The 12,627-nt window shown below is 43.4% G+C and overlaps 2 protein-coding genes across 2 annotated transcripts; one reads left to right on the top strand and one right to left on the bottom strand.

Moving 5' to 3' along the window:
• Positions 1-425: 425 nt before the first annotated feature.
• On the bottom strand, positions 426-4,631 carry rgra (retinal G protein coupled receptor a). The gene is made up of 7 exons (XM_071480534.1): positions 4,261-4,631; positions 3,785-3,941; positions 3,174-3,295; positions 2,448-2,601; positions 2,208-2,325; positions 702-815; positions 426-590 (listed from the first exon to the last, which is right to left on the bottom strand). Exons 1-7 carry the CDS (start codon positions 4,337-4,339, stop codon positions 447-449), a joined length of 888 nt encoding a protein of 295 aa, XP_071336635.1. The 5' UTR covers positions 4,340-4,631; the 3' UTR covers positions 426-446.
• A 78-nt stretch (positions 4,632-4,709) lies between these two features.
• lrit1a (leucine-rich repeat, immunoglobulin-like and transmembrane domains 1a) lies at positions 4,710-12,612 on the top strand. Its single transcript, XM_071480530.1, has 4 exons — positions 4,710-7,825; positions 8,315-8,775; positions 9,907-10,212; positions 10,517-12,612. The coding sequence occupies exons 1-4, from the start codon at positions 7,704-7,706 to the stop codon at positions 11,581-11,583; spliced, it is 1,956 nt and encodes a 651-aa protein (XP_071336631.1). The 5' UTR covers positions 4,710-7,703; the 3' UTR covers positions 11,584-12,612.
• Positions 12,613-12,627: the final 15 nt, after the last annotated feature.

Genomic DNA, 12,627 nt, shown 5'->3' with positions numbered 1-12,627 from the left:
AAGTTATTTGTATCATTATGTGCTTCAGCCAAAAGAGAAGTGATGCTACGTTGATATTTGGGGTAAATAGCTAATGTTCTTTAAAAAATGTAATTCCTATATGAGGTTTAATGTACATAATTTGGTTTGAAGAGCCATGCTACTTTCTTTGTAGGACTTTCAATCATTTCTTAAAAGATGAAAGTTACCACCCACTTAATAAATGAAAATTCCAATAACTTTGACACTGACCTGAGAAATCATGAGTTTGTTATAGTCTGTTACATCCTTTATGAAACACAATTGCAGAAACAATGAACCACAAATCCAGGACAGATATGTGCAAGGGACAATGGCCACCATTGCTCAAGACACAACACATGCACGTACACTCACAAACAGAAACATCTAGGTACCTGTGAGAAACCACCAGGACAGTAAGTGTGTGTAATTATTGCATGCTCAGTTTATTTGGACTTGTTCTCAATTTGAGGCACATCAATCTTTTCTCCAGTGAGGAACTGCCAGATGCCTCCTCTGTAGTTTTCATTTCCCAAAGCGTACAGGAAGACATTAAAGGTTGGGGAGGTCTTAGCCAGGATAGGAGCCATCTGCAGAGACAGGTGCAAGCACAACAAGGTTGTTAGGACTTAAAAATTATTACAGATTAACAGTCATCAGGTTGAATGACTTATATGTGTTCATTATTAGTTGGTCCTTACCATCCTGAGCTTAGGGGAGACCAGGTTGGCGTTCTCCACAGCAGCATAGAAAGCCAGGATGCCGTAGGGGCCCCAGCAGAACAGCATAGTTTTAAGAGGAGTGTTGGGGTTGAACTACAGAGGGGATAGGATGGAGAGAGGCAGAGTGGGAGGGATAAACGTGGAAAGGAATTAAAAAGGGGGGTGGGTGGGGGGGTCAGAATAAGAATGACTAGTCACTGATCAACCATAAAGAGAGAAGGAGACAAAAATGCCTTGTGTTTTTTACCAGGGGGCAAGTCACACGCCTGGGATAATGTCTGGGAGAAAGGGAGTGTCTGTGTCAAGATCAGTCAGGCTCATTCAGAGCGTATGCGTGTGAAGCTAAATTTAACCCCTTAATATCGAGCTGCCACACCACCACCTTTTTCCCCCTCCCTGCTTAAGAACCTTCATAGTTGGAAAAAAAAATGATTATTCCCTTGTCTGACTGTGTCATACATATTCTGTTTCAGCTTTTACAACTCTCCACTAAGGCTGCTGAATGTGATGTTCACAGTGAATGAAGTATTCAATTCATGTTTTTTATGATTGCACCTTAGATCAATTTGAATTGTTAGAGACATCGCGTGCCAAATTCAGCAAAATTTGGCAGTGTGAGTTTGTTCTGACTTGCCCATAAGTGTGGGTTCTAAGATGTCACCCCAAGAGTATTTTGGAGGCTAGAGGAACATCAGACACACTTTCTGGCCGTGTTTAATGGCACACATTTAATGTGCCTAACATATTGGGCAGTGTGTGACTATAAGGCATTTTATCATTACATAATTGCATTGTTTTGGTGGAGAGCTTTTGGCATCTCTACTCTGCAGCCTTTGTGTTTGAGAAGAAAGTGCTTCCAGGCAACTCAGATGACTGTGAGTAATGGGCTTATGCAACATAAAGTGTAGCAACCTGATTCAACCCCTGAGGAACTCCACTATTGAACTCGCCCTTCACAGATACATTGTTCTTTTCACTGCACACCAGCCACTGTCCGCATTCCCAACAACTGAAGCACTGGGTCTTCCCCCCTGAGGCAATGACCTATATATGTCACAGCCTGCATGCCCACCCCCCCATTCACTCGGTTTTGGTACTCTGAAGAAGGGCCGCGTGACAATGTTGTGCTTACGCTAGGAAGAGATGAAATAATTCCTCTGGTTCCTTCCAAGGGGTGACATCAAAACAGGAAGAACCTTCACAGGAGCTTTTGTGCATAAGGTTTAAGTCTACTTTCAGTTATGACTGCCAGTCTCTCAGATTTCAGAATAAATTCTTCTGCATCCTGCATGTTATCAAAAATTGGATAACTGAAGCATAACTGAGCCAATCTGCCTCTGTGTTGATATGAAAGCAGAAAGTTTCTATGCCAACCTGCATCTTAAATCTCAGTGGGAATATCTCCATCACTTTACATACAGAGTATACTGACTTCCTGCTGAAGTCACTGGACTTGGTGGACTTTTTTTAAATAGGCCTACTCACCCTGGGGTTTCCAGTCTTCTTGAATTTCTGTGCAATTGACTGATAAGAGGACATGACAACAAACACCTGGACAGCCATGTTGAAGATGCTCATGGGGATCAAGTAGGACACATAGTTTCTGTGGAGAGAGAAATGGACATAAACGCTGTAAAAATCAGCATAAATTGCTTCTAATTAGGATAGAAGACACCAAGAAATCTATATTTGACAGTATAGTCAAGAATGGATGCTTGTATACACCTGTCTCCCTTGCTGTAGTCCAGAGTGCAGCAGGTCCTGAGCGGCTCGTAGTCGTACTCTCCCCAGCCAATGAGGGGCATAGCGGACCAGAAGGCCGTGAAGAGCCAGACAAATACAGCCAGGGTGATGGCGCTGCTCCACTGCAGTTTTGTTCCTGACAAGAACAGGGTCAAAGAATTCATCAAGACTTTTTTAAACACCTCCAACAAAACATGAACACATGCTTGACTATGTGTTTTTCTCAATTATTTTTAGTGCTGAAGCAGCACTCTTCAGTCATAGCAAGTTTAGTCATACAGTCAGATCAGGTTTGTTTTAACATATTTGCACTAGAGCTACACGCTGCCTGATAAATGATGTAAGAGCCGCAGGTCAGGCGTTGAATCGCTTTTGTCTTCCCTTGTATTCTGCTAGGTAAGGATGACTACGAATAGCAGTGAGGCTGATTTTCTTTCTCAATGGTACAGTGTGAAAAATAGTTTCTATTAACATCTGTTTTATAACAAATGTTCTGTTTAGTCATGGTGATTAGAAATTTAAAGACAACAGGCCAATTGTTGACAAGCTGGGCTCTTCAGAATAGCAAGAGGTCTTAAGACCAGGGGGTTAGGGAGGGGAGGGGAGGGGGGCTTGTCATGTAAGTGAGGGGGTGGAAGTAGAACACATTTGGTTTTGTCATCTGTGCAATACCTACTGGTCAGGGACTGAAGCAGCTGTTACACTTACTGGTGCAGTACTGGTGGTATCTGTCCCAGGCGATGGCTGCGATGAAGTGGATGCTGGCCAGAGCTGTCATGAAACCCTGGAAACCGTGAGTCTGGCATCCCTCAGAGCCATAAGGCCAGTACCTGGAGACAGAGGGTGTGCTTGTTCAGTCACCAGCAAAGAATTAGTCAGAGTGAGCTGAGTGCACCAAAACATACTGAAACTGATGTAGGAAAACCTTCAAGTAACAATCAGTCTACATAGTTCACTCCATGGATAGCCTATATGTTTTTTTTTTAATAACAACAATAACAGTACGTATAATCCCTGGACTAATGAACACTGAGATCAGCATCTCTCGTCTCCTGAGTACAGCTTGAAAATCCTCTGCTTCTGCACATCATGACACAGGCTTGAGCAGTGTATTGACCGCCTCCCGCAACCACCAACCCACCCCCTCCACTCCACAGCTTCCCCGTATCGCTTATACAGCCCCATGTAGATTTATCTGCTCAGGGACAGGTAGCCCAGTGTGGTCAGCGGTGTTATTTGCTCACGACGTGTAATTTGACCACATATGATCTGACCTTGATATTGATTACGAAAGAGGTGGTGGTTACATCATCACTCACCTCAGAAAGCTGGAGAAAGCGGCCACGGTGGCGTTCATGGAGATACCAATATCAGCCATCGCTAAGCTGAAGACTAGGAAATTGCTCGGGGTCCTCAGCTCTCTCACTTTGAGGAAAGCAACGATTGTCACCGCATTGAGAAAGAAGCCCAGCAGACCTTTAGCGGAACAGAAACAAACAATTCAAACCGTGAATGAAGGCACTGGGCTCTGCGTCGATGAATGGAGGTCGGCGCGCACAGGCAGAGCCGTGACATTTCAAGAAGAGAGTAAATATCGCAGTCGTTTATTTGTTTACCACCGGCGGAGGTTAATGTCAGCTGAAACACCGATCCTACAGCATCCAGCTGTCAGTGACCGGGCGGCGTCAGGTCCGGTCACAGGTTAATGTCTCACACACACACACACACACACACACACACAGTAGGCGCAGCCCTCGTAGTATTTGGCTGAACTCCAGCGCAAAACAACACTCACCCTCCACCAGCAGACAAGATCCAAGGGAGAACACGTCAAACTCGGAGAAGCCCTCCGGCAAAGGGTAAGACGAGACCATCCTGCAGCCAAATTGAATCAACAAAGTGCAGCTGTCACAGACTTTTCACTCCTCTGTGTCCGCTCGTTTACGATGTGCCTCAGTGTGAGTGAGGAGAAGAGCCCGCTTTTAAAGGGGCATTTCACGTGAAAAGCATGCACTTTATTATGTAAAGCCCCCTCTCGCTGTGTCGCCCCAATCCGTGCAGGAATGTCTTAATGAACATAACCACACGAACCGCAGCCCTTAATGCGTATTTGCCCACCGCAACAGTAAAGCCGTCAATTAGTTACACAACAAGCCTTTGTGTCTGTGTCCCGGTGGGATGCGGTCGCTGCTGATGTCAAGCGAACAGAGGACACGTTTGATGCAGCCCGTAGTGTCTGTGTCGCTTTAAGGAGACACAACAGGTGTGTGCGAGGCTGCAGCCTCCTGCCGACCAGATACACACTCACATCAAACAAGCAGACGAAGCCCTCAAAGATTTCCTCCACGAAAAAGAATCATTGCTACAGGCTGTGCATAACTGTTTGATTCAAGGTTACATCCAATGCCGACAGTGCTAAAAAAATAAAGGCTCCATGTGAATAACTGTGAATAACTGTGAAGACATGTGTCTGGCAAAAGATAAGGACGCGTGATTTATTATTTCCAGGTTTCAAACCTCCTCTATGCACATCGACGCTCTGCAGCTTATGCACAGTTAATGTCTTTTTAAAAATGAATCTGATGTATTTCAATTCATTACAGTAACTCTGTCCATTCACTGATTAATGACAAAGTGATTATTGTGAATACACTACACAGGATCCATGTGAGTATTGTTGTTCTGGATCTTTATTAATCCTTTGACCCATATGGCAGGACTCTGTTTTGACTACTGAATGTCACTGACATGCTTGTCAGCATTTTGTTTTGTGGATATTTTTTTTTATTTTTATTTTCAGCTGATATTAAAACTTCTGACAGACACACTGCCCTCCAGAGATTAAACCAACTCTACATCTGCCGGAAATGATAAGAGGACAAAACAAAATTGCACTTTTGGAGCTGCAGCCACAACAGAGGCTTGATTCAGTCTGGGGTTTTACTGTGTGATACTGGCAAAATGTGGTGTACAATTAAAGTCCGTGTTCCAATTCAGTTTTAGCTGTGTAAAAGTGTGTAAATGACCTGAAATCCTGCCATCATCCCTAGCCTTCAATGGATTTGTCATGTTTCAGTTGCAACATCATTTGCAGCTTTTCATGCCATAGGGCTGTAGGGGGAAACAAGCCTGACATTGTGTGGCTGAGGTCTGTCTCAGTCACAGGATTATAAGATCGGAAACCTTGTGAAATATAGGTGAAAATGTATAAAGTGCTAAATCATATGGAACTGCAAATGGTTCAAAATCCATTTATTTTTATTCTTAGTTTTGGACATTTTACATCTCCATCTTATGATAAATGGTTAATTGGGTATATTAATTCAAGAACTTGTGTGGCAGATTATTTATGTGGCCATAAAAAGAAAAATGATCATTAAACTATGTGTTAGATCTGAACCTGGAGACACTGTGACAATAGACTGAATTTGTTTCATTTTTCTTACTGATGCTGAAGAAAAACACCCAAATCCTCATGTCCTTGGTTGACCCCAACATGAGTTTAAGTGTGCAGCTGTCATGACTGATTTTTTTGATAATATTTTCTGCTGAAAGCTGAAGTGTATTTATTCTAACATTACTGCATTATATAGGTTCTTATGAGATTTTTTACACACTAAGAATGACATAGCACTTTAAATAAAGCCCAGTATTCTGGTTAATACAGTATAAAAGGGCAGCTTTATTGATCTCAGTAAATAAGATTAAGGACTTGCAGTGCAATATGGAATGTTTAAATTCTACAACACGAGGGACCATGATTGCTCAACACATTTAGAGCCTCATTACAGATCTGCACAGTACTCAAACCATACACAATGAAAGACCCTTGACTCAGAAAAAAGTGTGCAATAAAACTCATATATGTAAATATGCAGATGAATGAAGACTAATATATCAGAATGAGGCACACAACACGCATAGACATGAGACAAATAGGAAGACCACAGTATATTGAAGATTTCTAAAAAAAAAAAGAAATTAATCTGTTATTATTAATATGTAATCGCTTTTAAACTTTTTGTTGTGTACTAAAAACTCTGACCTGGCTCTGTAGTTAAATGTGGGTCAGATGTAAAACGTGAGTACTGGCTGCCAAGTTGTTCAAACACATTAAAGGCCTACTCTGTAGTGCCAGCCAAGCATAGCGCTGAACTTCCAGTGTGATGAAATACAAGGGGGAACACAAGGAACAGGTGCCAAATTGCACATGTAGTACTATTTACCTACATTACAAAACAGAAGCTTTACGATCTGAGTTATTTTTGACCCAGTAGGAATTGTGTCCAAATTGGCCACTGGCATCAAATCTAAAGGCCACTCTGAGTCGCTTTCATTCAAACTGATTAAACACACATTTCTTACTATTTAAATCTTTTCCTTTTATTCTGACAACTTCTGTTGGTTTAGAAAATTCTACTAAGTTTCCTGTTGGTCAGCAGTCTACATACATAAATGAAAGGAATGAAATGGGACAGGAGTGATGAAAGGGGGAATCTGAATGTAAAAACAAGAACTGTGTAGCCCTGATTGAGCACAAGATGTAAGTATTTTTATTTTCTGTGATGAAATAAACATTGTTTAACATCAAATGATTTAATTTACTGCTTTCTCATTAGTGGTTTGGGTTAAATGTATTTTATTTTGGATGAAAAAGTATCTCAAATAAAATCACAATCTCTGTCTTTGCTTTCTAACAGCAGGGATATTAGTTGCTGTGTGATAATGATATTAAAAGGATGGCAGAGTCAGAGAATGTTAAGTGAACATCTGTTGAGTCCACGTCCCAAGGTAAGAGCCACAGGCTATGATATAGGGGCCACCATGTGGTAAAACATAGTGCTGCCCACTCACAGATTAACAGTCATGGCACGGCTCAAATGAACAAGCTACATTTGAGGGAAAGAAAAAAAAAAATCCAAACATCACAGTGGATTATGACCATTTCGGAAGTGTTTTTCTGTGATAATAAATAGGGACGTCTCTGCGCAGCCTATCGGATTCCGGCATGCAATACGCATCCAAATGAAAAGAACGCCAGTCCTTTCGCTAATCCTTGTATATCCTTTTTATCTCGGGACTCATAGCAGTCTGATCACTATGGGACAGCGAAGCGGTGGGACAAAGCCATGCGGGTGATATTCCTGTAAATGAGAGAGAAAAGCAAGTCTATTTGACTTCAGTGGGCGCAAACTGGGCGCATGTAGGCAAGCTGCGTATGCGTAAAAGTGGGCCAAAATGTTCCTCGTTCTGCTCCTGGGGCTCTACGTGGCCGCAGGTGAACTTATCTCCCCAGTGAGCTCCTGCCCGTCGCAGTGCAGCTGTTTTTTCCACAACCTGAGTGATGGATCAAAGGCCAGGTAAGGAGGACGTCCAAATGGAAATGATTTTACATCCAAAACACACCGCGAAGTGGTCTGGTTTGTGCGCACAGACGCATCTTTTTAGACGGACAGGTCTTGTCCTCACAGATGTTTGCACAGAGGTGAACACGTGTACAAAAGATAATTCAGGGAGTGCATGTTGGTCCAATTTTATTTAATGCAGGATTATCTCTCAAAGGCACTTTCAGCCTACCCGTCTATGCGTTTTATGTGTTTGGATGGATTGGGGAATGAGTGTTTTTCAGAATTATTAGCAGCAGGGTTTTTGCTGCCCGTGAACTTACCACATATTGTGGTGTCCTATAGAGTCAAAAACACGGTTTGATTCAAGACTTTAATGGTCATCTTTTGTTAATCATTTTGTTTTTCATTAACTGTGCCACTTTGTAAAAATGTTCTTTACTGCGTGGTCTGTGAAGGGTGATTTGGAGGTAAACAGAAATGTACTTGTGTCTTCTCTTACAGGAGTGTGATTTGCAATGATGCCGAGATATCTCTTGTGCCTGCTGGGTTCCCTGTTGACACGTCCAAGCTGCGGATCGAGAAGACGGCCATCCAGCGGATACCAAGCGAAGCCTTCAACTACCTCTCGAGTCTGGAATTCCTGTGGATGTCTTTCAACACCCTGACCGCCTTGAACCCGGACAGTTTCCGGGGATTGTTCAACCTGGAAGAGCTTCGTCTGGACGGCAATGCCCTCACCGCCTTTCCCTGGGAATCCATCATGGACATGCCCAGCCTCAGACTTCTCGATTTGCACAACAACCAGCTCACCTCGCTGCCAGCGGAGGCCACCACTTACATTAAGAACCTCACCTACCTGGACCTGTCCAGCAACAACCTGCTGACCCTGCCGGCAGAGGTGCTGTCCACCTGGTTGGCGGTAAAACCAGCGCAAGGGCCAGAGAGCTCCAAAATGATACTTGGTAAGGGAGGGTGCTCATCCTGACATCCAGCCTTCATTCACTCACCCGTTGTTTATGCTTACCTCAATTTTAAATGCCTAAACACGGTGCGCAAAGGAAATTGTGTTAATTAATTGTGCGCAAAGCAGCAGCTGGACAGAACAGTTGCTAAGCAGCTCATCATTTGATGTATGCAGTTATGGAAACACATATCGTTACATTAATATTATTTAGTTGTTTGTTTTTGAAAACAATGTAGTAGCAGTAATGTATAGGCAGTGTAAAGGTTTAATAAATGGTTTATAACACATTATAATGTAGTAAGCAGATATATGTGTTTATGATGTTTTTGTCAACAATTATAACTTCTCTTGTGGATACTCATAAGTGTAAGCTGCTGTATAAATAGATAATGAATGATATGGTAAATACAGCTATAATTATATTAAATATGGCTTCATTGGAGAAGTTACAGGCTAATTATTGACAAATACAGTGCATTAATTATTATTATTATTATTATTATTATTATATTAACTTCTTATTACTACATAAATTACATACATTATTAAACATATGAATATAGTGCATTTTTTCTTTTTATAGTTATATGTCTGTCTTTACCCATTCTGCACAAATTTACCCTTAAAGCTGAAGACAATGACAGTTAAATTCAGTGTGGAAGAAGCCTGACTGGCATTTTTGTGTGTGCATGTTTTGTTTTGTTCTAGTGCCTTTAAATTTAGAACAAGTGCAAAGCCCATTTTACGCTTTCTCATCTTTTGTGTTTAACCCATCCTCATACTCAGGATAATGGACAGCTGGTCCAGGCTCAGCTCTAAAGGCTGATGCATTGGTCAAGGGCACGCGGGTGAAATGAGATCTGACTGTTTTGATCTGACTAGACCATCATCATCACCATGACCACCACCACCACCACCACTACCATCATCATCATCATCCTCATCATCATCACAACCACCATCATTGCCGTAGTCATGGTCATAAAGTAGTTTATGAATTAAATGTTAATCCTCTTACAGGATTAACAACCAAACATCCACACCAGCCATCTGCAGGCTGGTCTATCACTTTGCACGCAGCTGGATGCTCATCTTCCTCCTGTAGCTTCACTTATACCTTCACCCTTAGGTCTGCATGACAACCCCTGGGTGTGTGACTGCCGGCTCTACGACCTGGTCCAGTTCCAGAAGTCTCCAACTCTTTCAGTGGCGTTCATCGACACAAGACTCCGGTGTTCAGCGCCAGAGAGCGTATCGGGGGTTTTGTTCAGTGATGCAGAGCTGCGACGCTGTCAGCTCCCACGTATCCACACTGCTGTGGCACGAGTCCGGAGTGCTGTTGGAAACAATGTGCTGCTTCGTTGTGGGACTATTGGAGTCCCCATCCCAGACCTGACATGGCGCAGGGCAGATGGACGAGCCCTCAATGGAACAGGTGAGTCAGCAGCTCTCTGGATGTCATGGTCTTTTACTGTTTTGTGCCTGAGATAAGATGCTTTTGTCTGCACTGTCGTGCTGCCGTTAATTAAACAGAGAGCTACCAGTTGTAAGTCTGACTGACAGCTGTGGCCACAACAATGACTTATGCAACACTGATCACCTGCTTGGTGTCTCTCTGCACATTTTATGAAAGGGGATATTTCTCAAGTGCTACAAGATATTTAAATTTTCTTTTTTATATGTTGTCCTTTGGTTTTCAATATGTAACAACCTTATTTGTCTCCTCTCTGCCGCCACAGTCCAGCAGGAAACATCAAAGGAAGGAATCACCTGGTCCATCCTAAGTGTCCCAGCTGTGTCCTATCGTGATTCAGGGAAATACATCTGCAAGGCCACTAACTATGCAGGGAACGCTGAGGCTGTCATTTCTCTCATCATCTCTAACTCACCAAAACCAGAGGGCAACCAAACCAGCAATGACAAGAAAGCCAAAGTCAAGAAACCCAACCAGATGGGTAAAGCTGCCTACCAGGAGAAACTGGTGGCCAGATATGTGGTTCCAACCTCAGCCCCTTCATCCTTGCCTGCCCTGGATCCTGCCCTTCCACCTGGGCTTAGTCCTGATCCCGGACTAGCCAGTTACAGTCTGGCTGACAGAGCCACACCAGGGCCTGCCACCTCCTCCAACCCAGATGCACTGCTGGATCTGGAGAAAACAAATCTAAGCAACTTGGCAGCCAACACCTCGTCGCTGCAGCAGGACCCGGACAGGGTGGTCCGCTCAGTTAAGGTAGTGGGGGACACAGACAATACAATTTCTCTAAACTGGAGAGCCCCTAAAGCCAAGAACACAACAGCATTTAGTGTGCTGTATGCTGTGTTCGGAGAGAGGGACATGAGAAAGATCAATGTTGGGGCGGGACAGAACCGTGTGACCATCGATGGGCTGGTGCCCAGGACCAAGTACATTGCCTGTGTGTGTGTGAGGGGGCTGATCCCCAAGAAGGAGCAGTGTGTCATATTTTCCACTGATGAAGCAGCCAGTGCCACTGGCACCCAGAGGCTGATTAATGTGATTGTGATCACAGTGGCCTGTGTCATCGCAGTCCCGCTCACTGTCATTGTGTGCTGCGGGGCGTTGAAGAGACGCATTCAGAAGTACTGGGGAAAGAAATCCAAGGACATCCAAGATTCATATGTGACTTTTGAAACACTGTCGCCCGGCACAAAGGCCAAAGGGCTGGAGGGCGAGTATTTAAACAGACTGAACCCAGAGGAGTCCAACAGGCTGCTGTCAGCCCGCTCCAGCCTGGACTCTGAGGCCACAGCTAAGATAGAGGGACAGCCTAACGAGTACTTCTGCTGACGTCATGCTCCAGCTCCGGCTCCTGCTCCACACCATCTTCCTCGCACTCACCCGCATCCACGTCCCAGTCCAAACCCTGATACCCATTCACATCCCCATCCCCATCACCACCCCCAACCCCATCACCATCCACATCCATATCCCCATCACTACTCGCACTCTCACCCTCATCAACATCCTGACGTCAGTCCCCCTCCCACCCGCTCCCATACGCCCACACCATGGGATTCCCCCCCACCTGTTCCTCCCCGCTGGATCACGCCACCAACTCCGCCGCCACAGAGAGCCAACTTCTATCAAAGGACTTTTGCACGCTGCACTGTCATGGAAATATCAGTTTAGAGAATATTAACATTTTAATTCACTTGTTTTTCTCCAGATATTTCTAGAAGATAGAATGAAACTCACTGCACTGTCACACATATATCCACACATTACTAGTAAGACAACATTCAAACGCACTCATGCTTTTATGTCTAAAAGAATGTTTTTATCACTAAGCCTGTAAGAGAAAACATGTCAAAAACTGAAACAGTCATTGTAACTTAGATTTCATTTCACTTGCATGGCCCAGCAAAGAAACCTCAGCAACCTAATCTGATTTAAAGGGAACTCAACGGCAGACACTCCATTGTTTATAACATATATGTATGTGTATGATTTGTATATATGTTACTGGATGGTGTACACTTACATATACAGTTAAGTCTGTGCCTCTGTATATATCTGTCATACGTTCTCAGAGAAGATATACACATAGGCATATATACACTGGTGAATGGAGGAAAAGCTGGAGCTGGAGAGAAGTACAGAAAGGACTGAACTATGACACAATGTAAATAGCGTGGAAATGATGCAAAATGAAATATTAAACGATTTCTACTCCCAACAATGAGACACATACTGAAATATCTCTATGTACCTGTTTTGTGCCACCTAGAGGCATCATTATCCCATTAAATGTAGATCTATTCATTCCAATGATATTATTTGAATATAGTTAAATAAACTTTTATATATACATCTCCAGTTAGCAATGCTGTG

The sequence above is a fragment of the Trachinotus anak genome, unplaced genomic scaffold, assembly GCF_046630095.1.
Source record: "Trachinotus anak isolate AG129_WGS33_773 ecotype Australia unplaced genomic scaffold, CSIRO_AGI_Tana_v1 ptg000007l, whole genome shotgun sequence".
Taxonomy (NCBI): Eukaryota; Metazoa; Chordata; class Actinopteri; order Carangiformes; family Carangidae; genus Trachinotus; species Trachinotus anak.
The sequence above is the reverse complement of the archived record's forward strand: the minus strand, read 5'-3'. Positions and strand labels throughout refer to the sequence as shown.

Coding starts and splice junctions, on each gene's coding strand:
- rgra (XM_071480534.1), bottom strand. CDS start 4,339: ATGGTCTCGTCTTACCCTTTGCCGGAGGGCTTCTCCGAGTTTGACGTG. Junction 2,602..3,173: donor ATACCACCAGTACTGCACCA/GTAAGTGTAACA, acceptor TGTTCTTGTCAG/GAACAAAACTGCAGTGGAGC. Junction 816..2,207: donor AGAAGACTGGAAACCCCAGG/GTGAGTAGGCCT, acceptor TCCCCTCTGTAG/TTCAACCCCAACACTCCTCT.
- lrit1a (XM_071480530.1), top strand. CDS start 7,704: ATGTTCCTCGTTCTGCTCCTGGGGCTCTACGTGGCCGCAGGTGAACTT. Junction 7,826..8,314: donor AGTGATGGATCAAAGGCCAG/GTAAGGAGGACG, acceptor CTTCTCTTACAG/GAGTGTGATTTGCAATGATG. Junction 8,776..9,906: donor GAGCTCCAAAATGATACTTG/GTAAGGGAGGGT, acceptor CTTCACCCTTAG/GTCTGCATGACAACCCCTGG.